Source organism: Pogoniulus pusillus, chromosome 33 (genome assembly GCF_015220805.1).
Source record: "Pogoniulus pusillus isolate bPogPus1 chromosome 33, bPogPus1.pri, whole genome shotgun sequence".
Lineage (NCBI taxonomy): Eukaryota > Metazoa > Chordata > Aves > Piciformes > Lybiidae > Pogoniulus > Pogoniulus pusillus.
Window position 1 is genome coordinate 7,601,151 of NC_087296.1, and position 23,986 is coordinate 7,625,136.

A 23,986-nucleotide genomic window follows, 5' to 3' on the forward strand; every position below is an offset into this window, starting at 1 on the left:
TACCTTACCCAAGATGTTGCCTAATATTCAAGAAAAGTTTGGAGGGTCAGCCAGGGGGGTTAGGAAGCAGATGGATTAGTCACAGAGATGGCTGGTTAGGTTAGAGAGAGAAGTGCAGCCCACAAAGCCCAAAGAGTGACTCTGTTATCTATATTTGTGTTCTTGTTCTTATACATCTCAGCAAGCCTGTGAGTGAAGCAGACATCACCACTGTTTAATTTTCGCAGCTTGTAATCCAAGTCTTCTCACCAAAACGTTCTAGCTAGGCTCAAACTAGCACACTTTATCAGCTTTCTGTACCTCTTGTGACCCTTTTCTTCTTGCCTTTCCCCCCTCTCTTTCCCCAGCAAATGGCTTAGTGTTTTTTTCCCTTAATTTTGTGGGATGATCATCACACTTGACTGGAGAGATAGATTAAAGAAGAGATAAGTGCCTACTTTCTTCTCCAGTCACTTACAGTCAGTAGGAGGTTGATGTGTTCCTCTGGGGTGGATGTCAGATCTGCTGAGTGACTAGTAATAATTTGGAGAGTTGGTGCAATTCACTTGCTGCTGCATAATTTACAGCTGCTAACTAGTGGGAAACAGAGACATTACTGAAAATGCTTTCTCCTCCCCACACCCAGCCACTAAGGGTTGTTAGACAAATTGAGCATTTACTGGTGTGTGTGTGTGTCTGATGGCTGCTGAGAATATGCCTTCAGATGCCTCCTGCCCATCAGCATGGCTTGAGGGGATTCATCAAACCAGTCTTTCCTTATTACGCATGGCAACAAGTGTCTTGCCTGAGTAAAGGGTGTGTCCAGGTTTCTTTTTCACCCCCCAAAGGAAACTTGCTATTACAGTATTGTTTCTGGTATTTCAGGAAATCCAGGGAAATGCCCAGACAAGTTCTCACTGAAGATCAAATCGAGCAGTTTCTTAACAGTTAAACCTCTGTTCTAATAGTTGGGGTTTACCTGAGCGGTTGCAGTGTGCCAAGGTTTCAGCTTGAGGAAAGGTTTATGCAACAGAGAATGTCTGCATTTGTTTTAGCAAATAGACTTCTTTCCTCTCAGCTGCATAATGTCTGTTGTGTGCTTTATTGTGGACGTGGTTAAAGAGCTTCAGTTCTTTGCTAACAATTCCTAACTATTGCTGTGTTTGTGTCTTTGGCTCAAACCAGAGTCACAGCAGAAATGGGTGGTCTCACCTGAGGTCAAGCAGGCAGCCCTACAGCCTGTGCAGGTGGCCCAGACCCTGCCTTCTGCAATTATAATTGCTTCTCCAACCTGACTCTACTTGGATGCCTTTTTTATTCCTCTATCACAGGCTTTGGCAGCAATTTGGAGAGAAATTCAGAATTGCTTTTCCTAAAGTGCTGAATGCTTATTAGTCAGTCTGAGGTCAGACTGTGCTGTACAGAATTACATGTTGAATAACCAGCCTGTCTCATCCTGACTGCTCTCAACTCATACCTACTGAGTGTTAAACATCACCTGCTCTGCATCTCACAAAGGACACAGAGCAGCACTTCTCACCTCCTGGCAAGTGCTTGCGGGGTGATGCTGGTTATCCCTGTGCATGCCAGGATTGGAGTGAAGTCCTCTTGCTCTTTCAGTTACTGCTTATGAAAGTGAAACATGAGTGTGAGTGTGGGCTGGAGATGAATTTCAAGAATGCAGATGTTTCCATACAACAGATCCTTGCTGGGTTTGTGAGCTGCTTGCACTCTGGAGGAGCTCTTAGCTCTGAAGTGAAGCAAGCTCAGTCTCTCTTCATCACATCCTCTGTCCTTCTCCAGCTACCGAGGTACTTTCCAACTGCTTTATTTGACAAAAGGCTACTGAAGGTAAGGATCACAATGTAAAGCATTGTTTTCCCACACAAATGCTTTAGGAAATTGTTCTGAAGAAGAAGATCCGTGGGATTGCTGGTGCTACACATTGCTTGCCATCCAAGGCTTACTCTGCAACAAAGACAGAAAAGGGAGAAGATTCCCTCTTGAATAGAGCATGTCATGAGTTGATATAAAAACTGAGTTTCTGGAAGAGTTTTGTGAATGTCAAACTGCAGATTTCAAATGAACTCGAGAAATTTGGAAGCAGAATGAGCATGGCAAACTGGGCATGCACTGGCTAAAGGTGGAAATAATTGCTTTTACAAGGAAGCAAGAGCCTTACAGAAGAGGCAGACAGTCTGAAGAACTAGAGAAACAAACGGTATGTAGGCACTGCCAGCTGGTGTGAGAGAAGAGATTCCTCTAGCCATAGTGCTCCTTAAGGGAAGTAGAAAAAAAATAAAGGAACATAATTCAACAAAGCAAGCTCAGGAAATATGCCAGAGCCTGGTTGACAGTAGAAGTAAACTAGACCTCATAAAACTAGACAATGCTGTAGAGATCATCAGATTTGCAAACCAGCACTGTTGTGAGAAAGACAAAAGCAGTGGGCTATTGCTAGCATTTAAAAAACAAACAGTGCATAAAAGAGTCCCTTCAGTCTCCAGAGGAGCCAGCCAAAGGATATCCAGCAGACAGTTTACTGTGCATCTTGCAGGATGTTAATACTGCTTGGAGACAGCAATTCCAAAATAAAAGTATCTCATTTAAGCCACCTAAAACACACCAATAGATCAGGAGTTCTGGATGAAAGGCATTAAATGTTAGTTTAATTATAGAGAATATGAAATGAGGGACATTTGAAATCCCTAACCCTCTAATAGCTCTCCTGCAGAATGATAAAAATACAGATATTAAAAGATCTGGAGTGAACAGACGGGACCACAGTTGGGTCAGCTCATTAATGAGACATGAAGAGAAGAAAAGGTCCTGGCATCTAGCTGTAGCAATACTGAAACATGGAGAAGACCTACGCAGCTCCATGACACGTAGCACATCTGTTTATTAGATTCTTTTCTTTATTCCTAATAAACAAACCAAATAATCCTTGCCTACTTAGCCCAGCAGAGCTCCAGCCAAGTCACTTGAACAGGAAACAGAGACCAGCACTCCTGGCTAGTTTTTCAAGCTGAGCACGCAGAACGACCCACCTCACAGCTAACAGTAGAAGATGAAAAACTGATAATGTGATCTGGCAGTTCTCAAAAGGGATCTTAAAAATCTTTTGGCTTAGTCCCAGGTTTAGGAATGAAGTATTTATCCAGACTCGAGTCCAAATGCTGCAGGAAAAGCGAAGAGGTCCCTGTAAAGGAGTTTCTCATTTTCATATCAGGCACAAACTGAGGCTTTCTCCATCGTCCCTCCTCTCCACTGGTTATACAGTGTTAATATAGGCAGCATGGGGAAATCAATAAATCCAGGGTGGAAGAGACAGGGGGGATTTGATAAATGTTTATAAGTATCTGAAGGCTGGCCATAGAGTGGGGGAGGGGGGGACAGGCTCTTCTCACTTGCTCTCTGGGATAGGACAAGGAGCAATGGGTGTAAATTGCAGCACAGGAGGTTCTGCCTCAATGCAAGGGGCAACTTCTTGACTGGAAGAGTCCCAGGGCACTGGAACAGGATCCCCAGAGAGGTTGTGTGGTCTCCTCTGGAGACTTTCAAGGCCTGTCTGGATGTGTTCCTCTGTGATCTGTGTTAGATAGTATTGTCCTGCTGTGACAGGGGGGTTGGACTTGATGATCTGTTTGGGTCCTTTCCAACCCCTAACATCCTGTGAGCCTGTGATCCCAGGAGATGCAGAACATGCAAGACGTTTAGAAACAGATGATGAAGTAATATTCTTGTCGCCCCAACTGCGAGTGAAAAAGGGTCTAGTAAATAATTTTCAGGTGAAGCCTTATGTGTGTACAGTTGATGGTTGGTTTTAATCTTCTCATGCCTATAGAAATCTCTCAGTGCATGTATTCAGGGTAATGGGTAAGCCAATGGAGAAGATACCTAGGAGATGTAACTGTGTATGCAGAAAGTGCATCTGATTCAGGCACACCACAGTGAAATGCAGGGAGCTTGGGAGACTGACCAGTTGCCGGCTTTGCAATGTTAAAGACAGAAGTGGACTGCTATGTGGAAGTGCACAGGGAAGGCTACAGATGGTTACATGTGGTTAACTTCAAACACATTGTCTTTCTAGGGAAAATTAGGAAAGAGATGAAAGCATAAAACTCAGTCAAAACTGAACTGAAAGAGTTGCCTTGACCCTGAATCAGTTTTATTTTGTAAGTGTTACTAGTTGTCCCTCTGGAGAATTTCTTGGAAGACCATCAACGTAAAATAAATTGATTAGGGAGGCAAATCACAGAGTATTAAGGGTTGGTGGGGACCTTGACACATTTTGGAGTCCAACCATCCTGCCAGGGAAGGATCACTGAGAGCACAGTCTCAATACACCAGAACTGCTCTTGCCAATAGGCAACCATAGCCTGGTAACCCTTCTTGGATCTATTACTCAGCAGTAGAAACTTGTCTTTAGGCATTCCATGCTGCTTTCTTAAGCTGTTCGTGTTGGAATTGTTAGATTGTACAGCTCTGTATGTCCAGACATTTTATTGCTTTATTTTGTATTTTATGTTATGGCTTTGTTTATGCCATGTGTGATTTATATAATTACCTAGAGCCTCTGTAGGCTTGCTGCTGCAGAAGAGGCATAGCCTGATGCAGCTGGTGTGTGGCTGAGCGAACCAGCCACACAAATTACACCTACAGAGCAGGTAGGTCACTGCTGGCTGCTGCAAGGAAGGAAGCCAGAGAGCACTTGTGAGAGAATATCATAGAATCAGCCAGGTTGGAAAAGACCTCCAAGATCATCCAGTCCAACCTAGCACCCAGCCCTAGCCAGTCAACCAGACCATGGCACTAAGTGCTTCATCCAGGCTTTTCTTCAACACCTTCAGGGATGGTGACTCCACCACCTCCCTCGGCAGCCCATTCCAGTGCAAATCACTCTCTCTGGCAACAACTTCCTCCTAGCATCCAGCCTAAACCTCCCCCCAGCACAACTTGAGCCTGTGTCCTCTTGTTCTGTTGCTGCTTGCCAGGCAGAAGAGACCAACCCCACCTGGCTACAACCTCCCTGCAGGTAGCTGCAGACAGCAATGAGCTCTGCCCTGAGCCTCCTCTTCTGCAGGCTGCACACCCCCAGCTCCCTCAGCCTCTCCTCACAGGGCTGTGCTCCAGGTCTCTCACCAGTTTCATTGCCCTTCTCTGGACACCTTCCAGTATCTCAACATCTCTCTTGAACTGAGGAGCCCAGAACTGGACACAGCACTCAAGGTGTGGCCTGAGCAGTGTTGAGTACAAAGGCAGAATAACTCCTTTGTCCTACCGGCCAAAATATGTAGAGAGAAGAAAATGACTACAGCTTTCTCAGGTGTTTTATGTTGAAGAAATGCCTCCTTGCCTTCTCCCCCTTTCTCTGTCTTGATCTGTTAGTACTTTACTTCTCCCACTGCCATCTGACACAAAAGACCTTCTCAAGTAAGTCGCTTGTGCTGTTGTCTGCTATGACACAGTGTCAGATGCTGTCTTTTTGATAAGTTCATTTCCTCAGAAACTTGTTTAACCCTTTTTATAGCCATTGTTTTTCTCTGACTAAGTCATGAGTCATTTTCAGCAGGAGTACTCCAGGGAAATGTCACACTCTTGCTTGTTTCTTCACCTGCCTACTTTCACTCTGTGATTTGTATAAGGCAGGAGGCAGTGTTCATCCTTTGCTTTGCCCCCTTCTGCTGACAACTGCCTGTTGTTAGCTGCAACTGGGCTACTCCATAGGCTGCTCTTACAGTGGTTATAATGCCAATGAAGTATTTGGGGCAGGCCACCCCAAGAGTGTCAAGAAGTCCTTAGGAGCCACTTAGGGAAGGACACCACTCATCAAAGGTGATTTCTTGTATTTCAGAAGTCAGTTCCAAGTTACCTTAAAATGGCCACTAGCCATAGAATGTGGTTGTCTGGAGAAAATCGAATTGCTCACTTTTCATTCCAAGGACTTGCTTTAGGATGTTGTTTACCTCAGCAGAACAGGTGATTTGAGAGCCTGTAAAGGGTCTTGTTTGCTTTTACTTTTGGAAAAAAAAAAACACCCTGTTTGTCATTAACAAAAAACCCAACAACAAAAACCAAAACTCATCTCACTTCTTAGCAGTTGGTATTGTAAGCATCTTAAATTCAGAAAACCTACCCGAACTGCTATGGATCTTCTGTGTAATCTGTGCCTGAGGGCAGCCAGGGACAAGTGTCTGCACTCAGGTGTGGTTACAGAAGGCAAGGGCAAAGACTGGCAACTCAAAAGAAAGCAGCCCTTGGGAACTGACTTGTGAGCAAGCAAGTGTGGTTGTTGAGTCCTGAGCATGCCTGCTGTCACAAGGAGTGTCCCTGAGAATGTTCCAAGAGACTGCTGTTGGTAGTTATAAACCCCTTATCTAATCCAGCGTAAGTGCAAGGCTCTTGTCTACCTCCCCCCTCCCCATCCCCTATCTTCCCTTTTCTCTCTTCTTTTATGTTTGAAATTCCAGAGGCTTGAACTGTGTGCTTCAGTGGCCCAGTAATGTTTTCAGGTGAAAAATAAGACAGTTTCTGAGTAAAGTGGCAGTACTGGCTTGTACAATTTGGCTGGTGGCACAGAGGTCCCTGACAACCAGGTACACTGTCTGTGATCTTAATCCTTCTTGAATGACTGCTGTGCTACAGCAGCATGAGCTGTCCCTGCCTGGAGAGCTTTATCTAGGGGACCCTGTGCAGATCCCTTGGTTTGCCTTTGAATGTCCTGTTGTTTTCTCTAATGAGTTACTGCTGGCTGTAAGCACGGCTCTACTTCAAAGGCCAAAGGGCAGTAATCATTCTCGTAGGGCTTATGTGATGAGAGATGTGGACGCTGGAATTGCTACCAAGGAGAGACAACAGGATCCTGGCCGCTCCTTGTCAGGGTAACTTTGGAACTCATGCCCATAAAGGACTGAAGCCAAAACCCTTTTGTCAACATTTGGATTGGTACTGAAGGAGGAGCGGGTTATGAAACTCTTTGCTAATCATGAGAATATTCCAGCCTAATTATGTCATCTAAACTTCTGAAATCTTCTTTGTTCTGTCTGTAGGGCCATACTGTGGTAATGTGATGCCTGTTCCCAAAGAAATCATTTTGGACAGCAATGAAGCAACAGTTCACTTCGAGAGTGGATCCCATGTGTCAGGACGAGGCTTTCTGTTGTCCTACGCCAGTAGTGATCATCCAGGTAAAGTGAAACTCAAAGGATTAGAGGCACAGTGAAGCTGGTGAGGGGCATGGAGCACAGCCCTATGAGGAGAGGCTGAGGGAGCTGGGGCTGTGCAGCCTGCAGAAGAGGAGGCTCAGGGCAGAGCTCATTGCTGTCTGCAACTGCCTGAAGGGAGGCTGTAGCCAGGTGGGGTTAGTCTCTTCTGCCAGGCAAGCAGCAACAGAACAGGGGGACTCTGTCTCAAATTGTGCCAGGAGAGGTCTAGGCTGGATGTTAGGAGGAAGTTCTTGACAGAGAGGGTGATTTGCATCGCAATGGGCTGCCCAGGGAGGTGGTGGAGTCACTGTCCCTGGAGGTGCTCAAGAAAAGCCTGGATGAGGCAATTAGTGCCATGGTCTAATTGATTGGATAGGACAGGGTGCTAGGTTGGACTTGATGAGCATGGAGGACCCTTCAAACCTGGTTGATTATATGGTTCTGTGATAGTCCCCCTCTGTTTCTTCATCTTCTATAACTGCATAGACTTTAGCCCAAATGTTTGATCCTAAATGTTTCCAAATTAGCATGAACCATGATAGTTTTAACACTATGTGTGCAAGAAGCAGTTGTAATATCAACCAGATGTGATAGCTGCTGAAATCTTCCCCAGAAAACTTGCCATGCAGGCCCAGAGGAAGAGAAAATCAGTACCTTCTACTTGAAGCTCCACTATATTCTGAGGTCCAGCATCTACCACACACTGATGGGATGAAGGGAGAGGAGAAATTAAGATTCAATTTCTAGACTTAACGTTCTGAATGTCTGTGCAACTTTGGTGAAGGTGTAGGGCACAGGAGTGGAAGAGGGAGATGAATAAGAATGAGGAAAAGCTACAGCTGTTGCTTTCTACCTAGTTTTAAGTATTATACAGAGAGATCTTTAAATGTTTCATCTGCAGCCAAATATTTGTCTGTATTCCTACTTCCTGCACTAGGGACTGACATTTGTAAACTTTTCACAGATCTGATCACATGTTTGGAACGAGCAAACCATTACACAAAGGCTGAATACAGGTAAGGAGGGTTTGCACCTCTCTGCACTCTGGCTTGCTTTGCTCTATCTGTCAGCTGGTCCCCTTGCTAGAAAATAAGGCAGGTATCATCTGGGGGTTCTAAGGAAAGGGAATTTTTTTGAGGTCTGATGATGTAATAGTCCAAAGCCTGGTTGGGAGAAGCTGAAGTACAGAGTGGAATTCTGCAGCCCAGGACAATGAGGAAATGGAGTTGCAGGCTCTCAGCAATTCTGATCAGGCCATACATATACATGGTGTATGTAAAGAGCTTTCCACTTTGAAATTCAAAGTAGCCTGAAATTCCAGTGCTCCTCCTGAGAGCAGATCATATCCTAGCTGATACAAGATTATCTGAGGACAAGCTATAATTTCTTGGTTCCTTGAACTTTGTGATAGGATTTGAAATTGTAATGAATTGTGCTCTTCTGGCTGCTGTCTGGATGTGCATCCTATGTGCATGCTTCTTATCTAGGCTGTGCTGAAAACTCTTGTGGTGGCGTTTCTAGAACAAGAGAATCAAACAGAAATTCCCTTGCCAGGATGTTTTTCTGGTTCTTTGTATGCTGCTGTGTGCAGTTCACTCATGACCTCAAGAGCTCATTTATTTACCTCTTAGACTCTCTAACAGACCATCAGCCAGAACTTACTGTTCACATATTTATTGGTGTGAGAGTAGTTCTTCTTGGGTGAGTTTGTTTCTGTGTGCTCTCACCACAGTTCATACTTTAACCAAGCCTCTCTTCTCTCTCTACAGTAGATACTGTCCTGCTGGCTGCAGAGACATAGCAGGTGACATTTCTGGGAACATTGGAGAAGGATACAGAGATGTAAGTACAGAGGATAATGAGGGCAAGTTTATTACGCCAGCAGAGAGAAGCATGGCACAACTTGGTTTCACCTTCTGCTGCTTGACTTTTGTCAGTAATTCTCCCCAGCTGTATTAGATATGCCTTTTATTATCAGGATATGAACTTGTTATCAGTGCAAAAGCACACAGAGACACTTTTCAAACAGACCAGTCAATTGTGTGAGAATAAAGTCCGTTGACTGTCAAATCCACCTACTGACTTGGGGCTTCTGCCTTTCTGGAAAAATCCTGCCTAGTGTTTGTCCCACTGGAGGCAGTGCTCGTTGATGCACTAAATATTCCTACACCTTCAGTCTTTTTCTTGCTTGGAGTACACATGTTTCTTCTCTAAACCTATCTCTTGTAGGGAAAAAACCACCCACATTTCAGTGATGTGCCAGTATTCTTTAAGGTTGTGCCTGCAGTATCCCAACAATCTGCTCTGGGATGGAATAAACATTGTACACTGCCTAATCACATCCCACTGATAACTACCAACTTCTGGGGCTGTTTTAACTGCTGGTTCTGGAAATGAAAGCAGTGGCCTGAGTGGTGGCATTTATCCACAGTTCATATCACACAGTGCTCTGACCTCTCTGTGCCACTCAGGCTGAGCTCTGCGCCTGTCATACCTGTGAAAATTGCACATCTCCCAGGGTGGAATAAGTTTAACCTTAGCACTGGAGTAAAATCCCACCCTCTCAGAAATATAGCACTTACTGAGTTGCCAAAAAGTCGGCGTTCATGTTTAACCTGTTCATCCAGTTATTCCAGCTTCAGCCTGGAAAGTGGCAGAGCTGTGGAAACAAAGAAATGCCACATCACATCTCATTAGCTGGAGTTATTCCTGCCCTTCGGTTTGGGTGATTGGGAAAGAAAAGCAGCACATGGCATGACCTCATGCAGATCTTATCTGTGCCGAGGAATTTTGGAAAGAAATTTTCCCTCCACCGGGAAGGGACATTCAGCTTTTCCCATGGGAAGAACCTGTGGGGCTCCCCTGGAGTCCTGCTGCCTTTGTGTCCCCTCCAGGGAGGGTCTGTGACACAAAGGCACCTCAGTCGGTGGAGTAGTAAGTAGCACAGCCCAAGATGTGCCAATGTGAATGAGACCAGGCTCTGCCAGCAGGCACCCAGAACGTCTCCTTTGCACGTCTCCACTGGCCCTTCTCTGCCCTAGCCCAGAGGTGCGTTATTGCCACCTAGCTGACATAGTTTGTCCTGTAAGTTATTCCACCTGAGATACTGGCAAAAGGACTACACTTAAAACCCAGCAGCAGCTACTCAGCACACAGCATAATCTCCTACAGTATGCCATGACTCAAATCCTAAGGCACAGTAGTGCAAGGCTCTGCCTTCAGGCAAGTCCATCGAGTAACTACCATTTTCTCTTCATAAACATTTGCCTTGCCTTTGACTTCATTTTCCCAAGAAGTTATTCAGTTAAAATCTTCCAGCAGCTTCTCAGCAGCAGATTGTTGTTTCTTCTGGGGGGAGAAAAATAGAAAGAGGTGGCTTTTGTAAAGGCTTTTTTTGCCAAGCTTACTATTCCTCCTCACTCTTGTATCTCTTGAGCCTCTGTGTTCCCCCTCCCTCTCGTGTCTCTTGAGCCTCTGCTGGTTCTCCCGAGCTGTGCCAGTATGCTGGTGCTTTGGGAGTGAAACCATCAGTGGTTTGCCAGACTGAGGCTCTGAGCTCTGCCTTCCCACCTCTGCCTTTCAGACCTCGTTGCTGTGCAAGTCGGCGATACACGCGGGCGTCATCGCGGACGAGCTGGGCGGGCAGATCAGCGTCACCCAGCAGAAGGGCATCAGCCGCTACGAAGGTGGCGTCGCCAACGGCATCCCCTCGCATGAGTGAGTACTGCTGCGCACCGTGAGCTGCCCAGGTCAGCTGAAGAAGGTGGGGATACATTTCTGGGAAGGAAAAGTTCATAGGGTAATAGGGTGGTAGAGGTTGGAAGGGACTTCTGGAGATCATCCAGACCAAGTCTCCCCTGCCAGAGCAAGATCATCTAGAGTAGGTTCACACAACAATGTGTCCAGGTGGGTTTGGAAAGACTCCAGAGAAGGAGACTCCACAACCTCTCAGGCCAGCCTGTTCTGGTTCTGTCACCCTCATTGAAAAGAAGGTTTTCCTTATGTCGAGATGGAACTTCCTGTGTTCCAGTTTGTACCCACTGCCCCTTGTCCTGTCACAGAGCACCACTGAAAACAGACTGGCTCCTTCTTCTTGACCTTCCACCACGTTTACAAACATTCACAAGATCCCCTCTCAGCCTTCTCCTTACACTGAACAGCCCCAGGTCTTTCAGCCTTTTCTCACAGGACAGGTGTTCCAGTCCTTTAATCATCACAGCCCTCCATTGGACTCTCTCTAATATTTCCCTGTCTCTCTTAAAATATGGGCTCCAAAACTGGTCAGAGTAGATGTTAGGTGCAGGTCTAGAAGCTTTGATGCTTTATTTCTAGAGCTTTCTGTAAGACAGCGTTGGCACTGATGGCTTGAGGAAGATGTTCAAAGTTTTCAGCAAAACATGAAGACTCATAAATGTGGTCCTATTAGTGGAGCAGAAAAGTAATTCCTGATGGGAGCTGTTGGTTGTGGATGTAACAGAACTGGTTCCCACCCATAAAGCAAGGAGTAGTTCCCATTCAATCTGGGTATCACACAGCTGTAACCCCAGCAGGAGCAGCCAGAGCTGGGATGGTTTAGTCACCATCTAGTCTAACACTTTCACAGTGCTTAAGGCTGGATTTTCTTCAAACTAGATGTGGACTTGGACTAACAGAAAGTCATTGGTTGCAGTGAAGTTGCCATGATTACAGGCTAGTGTAGTTGAGAAGAGACTTGGACCTGGTGGTGCTGGAGCCACATGCTCCTGGGAGCTCCAGGTCCTGATAGTTTTCTCAGTCCTGGCTCTTTCAAACACTCTCACACTGCTGATCTGAGGAGCTGTATACCACATAGGACATCATTTTTTTCCCCTTCCACTCCTTCCAGCACATACTTGCCAGTGACTTTGTTAGCAGATCCATGAAAGCACAATGTTCTGCAACAAACACCTTTAATCCCTGCGCTAATAAATCATCACTACATTCACGTTCGAGTTTAAAAGAAGGGGGAAAAGCAAAAGCCAGGAAAAATGAATAACTAAAAAGTGCTCTTGAGCCATAGGGGATTTAATGAACAGCTTCTCAAACATTGTGCTTTTGACACGTTCAGAGATTTTGTCTTTTAGGATATTTATAGCGAGGGTGTTGTATTTACCACTTATCTCCTGACTTTTAATTGTGCTGTTGTTGGAAGTAGAAATAAATCCTCTAATCTCTATCCAGCACAGTAAAGCCCTTCCAGCAACTGCCTCTGTCATTCCTGCTTAGTTTATATTTTTTAGTTTTCAAATGTTATCTGGATTTTACATGAGGCTTTTTGGTTTGGGGTGGGGGTTATTTGTGGGAAGGGAAATCTCAGTCTCATAGTCTACAAGAGCTGAGGCAACATGTCTTTTTTCCTGTTTTCCCCATGATTACTCCTCAACCCCCTGACAATTTTGAACAGTTTCATTCATGGGGGGGTTGGAAAATGGAAGAGGGAAAAAAATGGAAGAGGGAAAAAACCCCAAACATTCATTTAGTTTGTTGCTGTGCTTAAATTTCAGTGTGGATTGAAAAGCTTCCTATATAATGGCACTCAAGTATACAAGTATATACTAGCCAAAGGTCTGTAAAGCCTCAATATTTTCTAGTTTTCCTTGAAAGTTAATTGCCAAAGAAAATTAATCTAACCTTGTCTCAAAGCAAAGCAGAGCTGAGAGCTCAGCTCAGGCACCAAACCCCTCCATAAAACAAATAATATGAATTCTTTTCATCACAGAGTTTAGCTTAGTGCAGCCTTGAATTAAATATTTTGTCCATTATCTAAAGATGGTGCAGAGCTGTTTACATACATTCATATGTTTGTGATCCTTCAGAATCCCAGAACAAGTAACTCAGATAGCAGCACGTAAAATGTGATAGTGCAAGGCAGCTGGGATTCCCATTTCTGGTTTTTGGCACAGCACAAGAACTAGTGGGCAATGAAGGTAGCACATAAGACAGCAAATGTACACATGCTGGGGGATAGCATTGCATAATTAACCTGTGACTATGACTGCCAAGCATCCTTTTAATGTTGCCATTCACAAATAACCTATACAATTCACAGGAGTAATAGAAATATCTACAGAGGTGCAAGAGAGAGATCTTTACTACATTACGACACTAAGCTGTGTGGTGCAGCAGTCAGGCTGGAGGTCAGGAATGCCAGCCAGAGGGACCTGGACAGGCTGGAGAGGTGGGCACAAGCCAACCTCATGATGTTCAACAAGACTAAGTGCAAGGTCCTGCAGCTGGGTTGAGGCAAGGCCAAGAACAAATGCAGGCTGGGCAGTGAGTGGCTGGAGAGCAGCCCTGAGGAGAGGGACTTGGGGGTGCTGCTGGATGAAAAGCTCAACATGAGCCAGCAGTGTGCACTTGCAGCCCAGAAAGCAACCAGAGCCTGGGCTGTAGCAGAAGTGTGGCCAGCAGGGCCAGGGAGGTGATTCTCCCCCTTGCTCTGCTCTGCTGAGACCCCACCTGGAGTACTGCATCCACTATTACAAGAGGTATGTGGAGATGCTGGAGTGTGTCCAGAGAAGGGCCATGAGGATGAGCAGAGGGCTGCAGCATCTCTGCTATGAGGACAGACTGAAAGAGTGCGACTGTGCAGTCTGGAGAAGAGGAGGCTCCCAGGTGACCTTCTTGTGGCCTTCCAGTATCTGAAGGGGGCTACAAAAAAGCTGGGGAGGGACTTTTTAGGCTCTCATGGAGTGACAGGACTGGGGGGAATGGAGCAAAGCTGGAGGTAGGGAGAGTCAGGGTGGATGTGAGGAGGAAGTTGTTCGGCGTGAGAGTGGTGAGAGGCTGGAATGGGTTGCCCAGGGAGGTGGTTGAAGCTCCATTCCTGGAGGTGTTTAAGGCCGAGCTGGAAGAGGCTCTGGGCTGCCTGATCTAGGGTAGGGTGTCCCTGCCCATGGCAGGGGGATTGGAACTAGATGATCCTTGTGGTCCCTTCCAACCCTGACTGATTCTATGATTCTATAAGTGGGAAAACTCTCATTTATTTGCAGGAGAGCTGAAATGTGCACTTCAGGCCTCCAGAGCTGGCAAGGAAAAAATAGTGCTTGGACAGCAGTGCTCTGAGAGCTTTTTAGATACCCTTAAATAAAAGCTTACTCAAGTTTTTAAAATCTCATTTACAGTGGATTTCAGTATTAAAGATTTAAATTATTTAGTGACTTGAGCTGAAATTGACCTCATCAGAAGCTGCTGCTGGAGTGCATCGAGCTGTTAAATAGCAGCGTTGTAATGTGACGGTGGAGTTACAGCTCACCAGCCTGCGGGAGCTGACCTTGGCCTCCCTGAGTCCATTTTTCAGGGCACTTGTTACCCTCCAGCATCTGTGAGGTTTCCAGTTCTCATGATCTCTGTGTGGCCCTGCGCCCACAAATGCTGTAATGAAGATCAAGTGGTTGGATTTATAGGGCAGTTCCGACACCCCGGTACAATTATATACGATGGGGGTTTAACGTTGTGAGGTGAGCTGGCCTGTGGCTGTGCATCTGCACACGTGAAATCATTTGTGTTTGAAAATGCAGGAGACCACATGGTTATGAGCTGGGAAAGGTGAGATTTGGGTTCTCCTGCACTGTTGCAAAAAGCTGGCTTGAGATGGACTTTGAAAAAAAGTGATTAGTTGGTGCCAACAGAAATTTGTTATGGGAGGCAGTGTTCTCTTTTCTCTTCTATTTTTCAGAGCTACTGGCACAGGTCTCCTGTGCAGTCCTGCCACCAGAACTGTTGTTGAGGCAGGATCCTGAAGGTTGTCAGGAAAATGAGGAGCACAGGCTGATACCATCCCTTAAAGGACAAAATGAAATTTGTGTGACAAATGCCACCAGTTGCATTAGGAAACTGATGAATTGCCACTTACTGAATTAGTTTGTCCTCTTCAGTGACTTGAAGAATTATAGCAGGAATATTTCAGCTCGATTTCATAGCTTTATAGACCTTAGCCACGCTCACCTCCTGCCTTTCTTCCCTAAAATTGCAGCCCTCTATTTGAAAGGGCTAAGTGTGACTTATTTATTACAAAGCACTGTCTCATAAATAAGTGTTCAAGGAGCACTGTGATTTCTGGTTCGGGTAGGTTTTAGTGATGACTGTAGGTGTTTGTTTTCTTCTTTTCCCTTGGAATGGGCTGCTTTGCATTCACAAAGAAAACAAAAAATTGTTTTGGCTGTAATGTCAAACTGGTTTGAAGCGAGCAGAGCACATCTGATCGCCCCTGAGGATTGCCTGGGGGGAAGATGTGGGAGGGAAGGCGGGCTTGAGTTTCTCCTTCTAGCTACTCTACCGCCCACATGCCCGAATAAATCAGTTCCCTCCCAGTGCTCTCCATCATCTCTGAAGGGCTTCGTTTGCCTGTAGTCATTAGTTTTCCCTCAGTGACAAAAAGAAGCAGTGTTTTTATTGACCTTGACGTGGGACCACATTCCAGTTCTCTGTTTGCAGTGCTCTCAAAACACACAGCCCTGTGCATCGCTGTTAGCCCACAGGTCGTACCTGAGGGTGAATTCTCCTGGCCAGCAACAAAGAGCAGCTGAAAGGAAGCTTGTCTCGATGCTAAGTGCAGTCACACTGGCCAAGGCTTTTCTAAAGGGATAAGTGATGCATGCAGCTAATCAAAGTGACGTTGAAGGGGTCAGACTTTACAGAAATCCAAACTAATTTCACATTAAAGCCCAGACTTTTATTTTTATTACCTAGCCAGAGTTGTCACTCCGGAATGAAACACCAGGGATGTCTCAAAAGTGGCTCCTTGGGAAGCCAGGCAAAGCTCAGCTTTCCTTTACTGTGGCAGTTTGTCTTGTCCTGCTTGGTGCAGGATTGTATAGAGTGGGCCTGAAGCAAAGCAGTCAGAAGGAGCGAAACATGAAGACTCATAAATGTGGTCCTATTAGTGGAGCAGAAAAGTAATTCCTGATGGGAGCTGTTGGTTGTGGATGTAACAGAACTGCTTCCCACCCATAAAGCAAGGAGTAGTTCCCATTCAATCTGGGTATCACACAGCTGTAACCCCAGCAGGAGCAGCCAGAGCTGGGATGGTTTAGTCACCATCTAGTCTAACACTTTCACAGTGCTTAAGGCTGGATTTTCTTCAAACTAGATGTGGACTTGGACTAACAGAAAGTCATTGGTTGCAGTGAAGTTGCCATGATTACAGGCTAGTGTAGGTGAGAAGAGACTTGGACCTGGTGGTGCTGGAGCCACATGCTCCTGGGAGCTCCAGGTCCTGATAGTTTTCTCAGTCCTGGCTTTTTCAAACACTCTCACATTGCTAATCTGAGGAGCAGAAGGGAAACCTTCCCAGAGGCTGATGGGATGAGAAGTCACTTTAAAGTGTAACAAATGCTCAAAAGCATTAAAAGCTGCTGTGAATTCAGTCACACTGAGAGCTGTGCAAGAGTGCTCTAACGGGGGGTCAGGGACCAGCCAGCAAAGCAAGCAGCTCTCTGGGCAGAGATATTTTCCTAGACAAAGAGTGACTCTGGAAGTGGGGCTCAGCATTCCCATCAGCACCTCCTGCAAGACTGAATTGCCTTTTTCTTCTTCTCTTACAGGGGTTCGCTCTCAGATAAGCGGTTTATATTTACTTCAAATGGTAAGAATAATGGCTGTATTTTTAGCTATTCAAATGTTACCTTTTTAGTTAAGTATTTTCTGTAAAAGGTTTGAAAGGTGGTCAGGAGAATGTCAGGCTGTTGTCTAGGAAGGATATTTTAGGACAGCAACTTTTTTTTTTTTCACATCAGCAAGCGAATAATAAAAAATGGAAGGGATGTGAAGGGAGCTGGAAAGAAGCACGGCAGAGGAATAGGTCACATGCACAGAGATGAGAAACAGAAACAGTATTTTGCTGTTACATTTCTGGTGCCAGCAGATGAAGAATGGCAATCAGATAATTCCATTTTATGTACTTCAGGTGGCAGAAAATGAAAGCAGTTTTTCTTCAGACGTTTCTAAATTCCATCTTTGCTATACAAGGATGAAAACATGGGAGGAATGAAGATATATTTACACTGCACTGATGCAGAAGGAGGTTTTGTTTGTGATTTTCCAAGATGCAAAAGTGCCTTTAATCTGTCGAGCCGTGTATTTGCATAGCATGGCAAAGAGGGGGGGGGGAAAAGTTTGTGCTCATTGATTTGAATTCTATTTCAGCCATCTGAGATAAAATAATTTATTATGCCAGTGAAAACTGTAGAGCATGTACAGGCCTTTGAAACTGCCAGGGAGTTATTTTTCGCTTGATTGAAACCTTATTCCACTGGCCTGTTTTCTCTGAAGAACCTTGATGTGCAGAAATGTTGTGGGTTCTTTGGTGGAGTGGTAATGCTTACCTGCAGCTATTGTCATCGTGATATCACCTCTTGGCAGCAGTATCAAGGAGCTTCTTTAATGAGTTACTTTTCTAGCCCTAATAGCAGGTGAGAATCACAAAGTATTTACAGTAAAGCTTTCCTTTCAGCACAGTGCCTTCATCTGGGAAAGGGTTTCTACAGCAGAATCAGTTAATGCCAATCTCGAAACATAAATATTATGGTTCAGGAGGAAAATGTAAAAATATAAGAAGTCTTCACAGGAACGAGACAAAACTGCACAGATTAAAACCAGAATGACAAAAATAGCAGATGTAGTCAGAAGGTGTCGTGTATGTAGGAGTTTAAAGGGTAAAGGAGAGGGACTGCGGCACTCTGGTGCTGGATCGCCCCCTGCAAACTGACTGGCAAACACTACAGCTAACGGAGAGCATCAGCCTAGCGCTAGATTAGGCAACATCTGACTTTGCTGTTGTGGGTGTTCATCATATGTTGCTAGCCTAATGTAAAAATATGCTGTGAAAACACAAAATAACTCCTTCTGTCTGTCTCTGTGGGGACTCCTAGGCTGCAATAAATCCCTCAGTCTGGAAGAGGGATTCCTCTCCAAGAGCCAGGTTACTGCATCTTCCTACTGGGAGGAGACCAACGAATTTGGGCAGCTATTCCAGTGGTCTCCTGACAAGGCTTGGCTTCACGTCCCAGGACTGGCTTGGGCCTCTAACCACAGCAGCAACCGTGAATGGTTGGAGATAGACCTGGGAGAGAAGAAGAGAGTAACAGGTAGGTCACTGTCTGGACATTTGAAGCTGGAGAAAAAAAACTAAGTGCAGCTGAAGAGCACTAAATGCAAGGTTTCTTTCATTAAATGTAATGCAAACGTTCTGCATTGAGGAATATTCTTTTCATGTTTGAGAAATTGTAGTTGTTGTTAAGACTGATCTTCCTGTAGGGACATAGGATTGTAGTCAACTGTCATGCATGCCTGATCTGTAAACATGCTGTAAGCTCAGAGCAAAATACATACCCAGGGACCGGTAGAGTCTGGAATGATAAATGATTGCTTAGAACCTTAGCAGTGATGCAGTTCTGGAGTTGGTAAGTAAGACTGAAGTCATAACCTTTGAAATAATGGCCCAGGTGAAAGAGGTTCCTGTTTCCAACTCCTAGTTTAATTGTAGAAACATAAATAGCAGTAGCTGCTAAACATCTAAAGACTGCTGGTGCAGACCATAGCATCAAACAGGTATCACCATTTTTGGAGTCAAATTAATGAGCTCTGTTAAAAATTCATTGTTGCTCTGAATCATTTTGGCTTCTGTGTTTGGATTTGCAAAGGTTCCTTTAAAAAACAGCACCTAACAAAGGAAAATGTCTTTTACATTTGTTAAAAGGGATCAGGACCACTGGTTCAGGAGCCACTATGCTGAATGTCAACTTTTTTGTGAAGACATTTACCATGAACTACAGAAATAACAACTCAAAATGGAGAACTTACAAAGGGATTCTGAGCAATGAGGAAAAGGTAAGAGAGGGGTAGGAAAGCACAGAGCAATAATGTGTGTGCTGCCTTGACATTGAAGAGCAAGCTTTCACTGGCAAAAATCATTAGGAATTTCACACTTGTCTAGGTCTGGGTTATTCTCACCAGTGTAATGTGTGGCCATGGAGTAGATAGTAAGCTTGTCTAAACAAGGAAGATATCCTAGGCTTGCTGACATTGAGCCACACACAGGGAGGCACATGTATGTGTGCCTCCTTTTAAAAACACTGTAATTAAGGCTGTACAACAGGTTGTTTGGGAAAGTCTTCAGCTCAGCATTTGTCCTTGCTAGGAACCCTGTGGCAGTGCAGAAACATTGGTCTGTATAGAATCAAAGAATCAACCAGGCTGGAAGAGACCTCTAAGATCATCCAGTCCAACCTATCACCCAGCCCTAGCCAATCAACTCGACCATGGCACTCAGTGCCTCATCCAGCCCAGAGTCAGTGTTAGATGCACTGAGATGGTCAACCTACCTTCTCTGCTGCAAGTGAAACAATCAACTTGGGTGAAAATGTGCTTTAGCAGGAGGCTTGGACTACATGATCTCCAGAAATCCCTTACAGCCCCTACCATTCTGTGCTCTGTAACAGCACAGAGCTGCTGGTGGAGCTGTGCCTGTAGACAGAGCTCAGGAGGGACTGCACCTCACTGGCGAGAATTTCTGACATGAGTCTCTGGTGTAGCCTGTGTCTGTCAGGAATCAGTGTGGCTGAACTTCAAAAGAAGTGTTCTTACACCAAAATACCTGTCCACACAAGAGCTTTCACAGGCTCTGAGAGACTGTAACATTGAAGAGGTAAAAACAGTGCACCTAGTGCCTGCAGCTGCTGCGAAGCATCAGCTCATAACATTTTTTCCCTGAAAACCTCATTTCCTGGCAAGCCAAAAGAGCTCCCAAGTCCCTCTCCATGCACTCACAGCATTCAGAATCAGACCTTCACATATCACTTCTGAAGGAGCTCAGCTCGCCTCAGGATAAGGCTCTTCCTAGTCCTCAGTCCTGATGGCAGCTTTTATAAACTTAGGTGAGACGCAGAGAGATTTTCTCTGAGCTCTGATTTTCTTAGCTTGTATTTCAAGGAACTTCACTGCACAACGCTAACTGGTTTCATATTTTTAGAATGTTAAACTTGGGGGCCCAGAAAGTGATAAATAAACTTAGCAGTGACTGAACTGTGAAAGGTGGCTATTTAAAATCTGCAGGTCTGCAGTTTTCCACAATGACTTGTTACATACAAATAATCTTATGCAAGTGTTGTGCACGATCTGAGTTTCAGCTAAGGTGCATGACAGAACCTGCCCCATCAGAACCCTGTGGGGCTTGGCGCTTTATCTGTGACACGCTGAGCTCACTTCCCTGTCTCATCAGGCTTTTCAGCTTTCCTAGATCATGCTGAAGCATCTCCAAGAACTAATTTTGCAAGGTCTGCTCTTCTGAACACAGGTGAAGCTGATTCTGGGAAAGATTGTTTAAGTGCAGGGAAAAGGAGAGGCAGCTCTGCAGTTGGTAGTCACTCTTCAAGCCTGACACACAAAACTGACCATTTGACTAAAGTCTTTAGAAAGAGTTCAGTTTTTTTTTCCTCTGTGTATTTTTCTTCCCTGCTGAACAAGTAAGGGTGCTGCAGTCTATGCAACAAAAAATGACAGAACTGTGCCAGTATACATCAACTAGAAATTACAGATTTCTTCTCCAGGCTAACAGAAAAATGTGATCATATGCCAGAACAGACCAAAGGAAGCACTCTTCTTTATTATTTATTGCATAGAATCATAGAACGGTTTGGGTTGGAAAGGACCTTGAAGATCATCTAGTTCCAGCCTCCCTGCCATGGGCAGAGACGTCTTCCACTAGATCAGATTGCTCAAGGCCTCACCCAGGCTGGCTTTGAACACCTCCAAGGAGGAGGCATCCACAATCATCCTGGGCAACCTGTTCCAGTGTCTCACCACCCTCACTCTAAAGAATTTCTCGCTTCAGAACTCTCAGTTCCAAAATCCTAAAGCTGTATTAGTTTGAGGATAATGAGAACCTCTGAAGGTGTATGTTAGGGACCCTTTGAAGTAAAAGTCCTTTAAAGCAGAGCAAACCACGTGCTTATGTTCCATTGCAGGTATTCCAAGGCAACTCCAACTCTGGTGACATAGTACGCAACAACTTCATCCCTCCCATAGTGGCCCGCTACGTGCGCATTATCCCTCAGACCTGGAACCACAGAATAGCTCTGAAGCTGGAGCTGATGGGCTGTCGAATAATGCAAGGTATGGGGGAAGCACTGCTCCACAGGCATGGGCCTCCAAAGCCCCCTTTGCTAAACAGTCATAGAATGATTTGAGTTGGAAGGGACCTTAAAGGTCATCTAGTTCTGCCCACTTGCCTTGCGCAAGGACATCTTCCACTAGACCAAGTTGCTCAAGGCCTCATCCAGCCTGGCATCCATGACCTCCCTTGGCAACCTGTTCCAGGGTCTCACCACCCTCACTGTAAAAAATTTCTTCTTAATATTCAGTCATTCTGCTATCAAGCTCAGCCTGCAAACAAGTCTCTGTAAAAGTCCTTTGTGCTGTCATCCACAGCTGAGGTGATCAGCACAGGGCTGCCAGTTGAATCCCCACCACCAGCACTGTTCTTCCAGCCTGTATCTGGCCCTCAAGGGTGCTGGCTCTGGTGCTCAAAGCCTTCTTAATAAAGTCCATGCTGTATATTTTGGTGATGTGATGGAAACACTCTGGTCCAGTGAAGGTAACAGTCATATCCCCTTCTCTTTTACAGCTAATAGTTCATTTACCCATTCAATGTGGCAAAAACCAAGTCAGAGCACAGCAGCTTCCCTTGGAAAAGAAGACAGGACTGTTACAGAGCCCATCCCAGCAGAAGAAACTAACTTGGGTAACACTGCCTAATACTGTGTCATGTCTTAAGCCTAGCCTGGGTGAACTTTAAACTTTCTCACCAAACAAAACTTCCATTTTCCCTCTGGATTTTATTAAAGGTTAACAGCAGAGAGAAGAGGGAGGAGCATAACATTCTTTTTGTCTTAAAGCACAGAAAGAGATTGAAAACCTTAATTTTCCTTGATGTGTGAAACATCAGGCTCTGTTTCTCCTGTCATATTGGTTTATTTGACATGCTTGGTAGGTGGCTCAAGGGACTATACTGAGCATTCATCAGCATCTTTTTGAAGAGGTTTTCCTCTCTCTCTTCTTTGTATTTTATATTTTCTGTAATATCACAGAATGCAGTGGGTTGGAAAAGATCTTTAAAGGTCATCTAGTCCGATCCCCCTGCAGTACACAGGAACATCCCCAACTAAATCAGGTTGCTCAGAGCCACATCCAACCTGACCTAGAACATCTCCAGGGATGGGGTCTCCACCACCTGCCTGGGCAGTGGTCTTGGATAAATGTTACCTTCTCCACATAACCATGACTCTTTCCAGACAGATTCCCATCTCAAAGCATCCCACAGCAGTGCACATTTGCTCAATTAAACGTTTTTCCATAATGCCTGTGTCCATGGAGACTTGGGTGACCTTAATTCACATACTTCTCCCTGAATTTGCAGTCTTCATCCTTTAATGTGGAGCTAATTTGTTTAGACCTTAAAAAGCAAACAGACAAAATTTGCTGCTTACCCTGACAGGTGGACCCATAGCCAGGCTAGAATTACCAGATCCACTACAGCAAACACTGGCTACTCATTAGGTAGCTGACAGTTGTAGGAATGACTCTGAATAAAAACCCCACTGGTTGTAAGAGGTTATCACTGTGGGGGGAAAAAAAAAAAGCTCTCCTGTAACTTCATTGCTCTTGCCAAGAGCAAAGCTCAGCCTAGCTGTGCAGCAATAAGGGTAAATTGTATCCCTGAAAATGGAATCTACTGAGATTTTGTCTGTTAAACTGTAAATATCCCATGGACACCTAATCCTCACAGCCTGGGAAGTGTCTTGAGGAATAGTAAATGATGGACTCCAGCCACGAGAGTCACTCCACTGCTAATTTTCAAATCCCTGCTCTAAACTATGCTGTATTAGAATTTAACAGGGGCCAAAGTGGTTTTTCCACAGCTCCACGCCTGGAAATCTTTGAATTATTTTGACTGAAATGTTTCAACCAGTTCAGCATGAGCCAGCTACTCAGCATGTGAAATTGCAGCCTTATTTGGCAGTTTTATAAGCAACTGAAAACAGAGGTTGTGTAAGTGGCTTTGTAGAAGTTACCTAGTGTGTAATAACGAAGAACTGTTCTTTGTAAGGATGGATAGAGATGTTAAGTGTCAGCCTTGAGAAAGGATATTTAACTCCTTCATAGGTACGTGGCAACCAAGGATGGCTGAAGAGTGCTCTTGTAGGTCTTCATTTTCATGCTGTCTTGCAAGGAGTGCTCCTGCAAGATTATCTGCCTTTTCCTGTATTCTCTGTAGTAAAAAAAACCACCAGCTTCAGGGTAATTTCCCTTTTAAAATGTTATCTTTTCCCCCCCCTTTTTTTCTTGTGCAGGTTTAAAGCTTACAGCTATAATTGTCCCTGTCCTCATCGTGCTGTGTCTGTTCCTGTTCTCTGGAATTTGTATCTGTGCAGCCCTACGCAAGTAAGACACTGGCTTTTGTCAAAGGAGGCCTTTGTGGCTACCTAGATAGCACAGCCAACTATGTGCCTTCTCCAGAGCCTCTTTACCAGGGAGCTGGAAATTGATCCTGTTCAGCAGCCTCCCTTTAAGTAGAATTCATGTTGTATCTCTGTACATTGTATTTCTTATTACGCATCTCCCAAGTCAGACAAAAACGAAGGTAAAGCAGCCAGAACTGTACACACATCCCCAGTTTACAATCCAGTGTGGCTGGCTGTTCTCTTCAGCCTACCCACAGATGCTGGGGTGTAAAGCAATCAAAGATAAAAGAGTTTCCACACCAAAGCCAAGTAATAATTCAG

The 23,986-nt window shown here is 44.9% G+C and overlaps 1 protein-coding gene across 1 annotated transcript in view; it reads left to right on the forward strand.

Annotated features, from left to right (window-relative positions):
* Positions 1-23,986, forward strand: part of DCBLD1 (discoidin, CUB and LCCL domain containing 1) — a 52,489-nt gene that overhangs the window by 21,234 nt on the left and 7,269 nt on the right. The window contains 10 exon segments of the mRNA XM_064170166.1: positions 7,032-7,169; positions 8,152-8,203; positions 8,957-9,029; positions 10,771-10,904; positions 16,751-16,791; positions 18,077-18,292; positions 18,904-19,034; positions 21,170-21,317; positions 21,829-21,945; positions 23,555-23,645. Of these exon segments, the coding sequence (XP_064026236.1) occupies positions 7,032-7,169; positions 8,152-8,203; positions 8,957-9,029; positions 10,771-10,904; positions 16,751-16,791; positions 18,077-18,292; positions 18,904-19,034; positions 21,170-21,317; positions 21,829-21,945; positions 23,555-23,645 (1,141 nt within the window).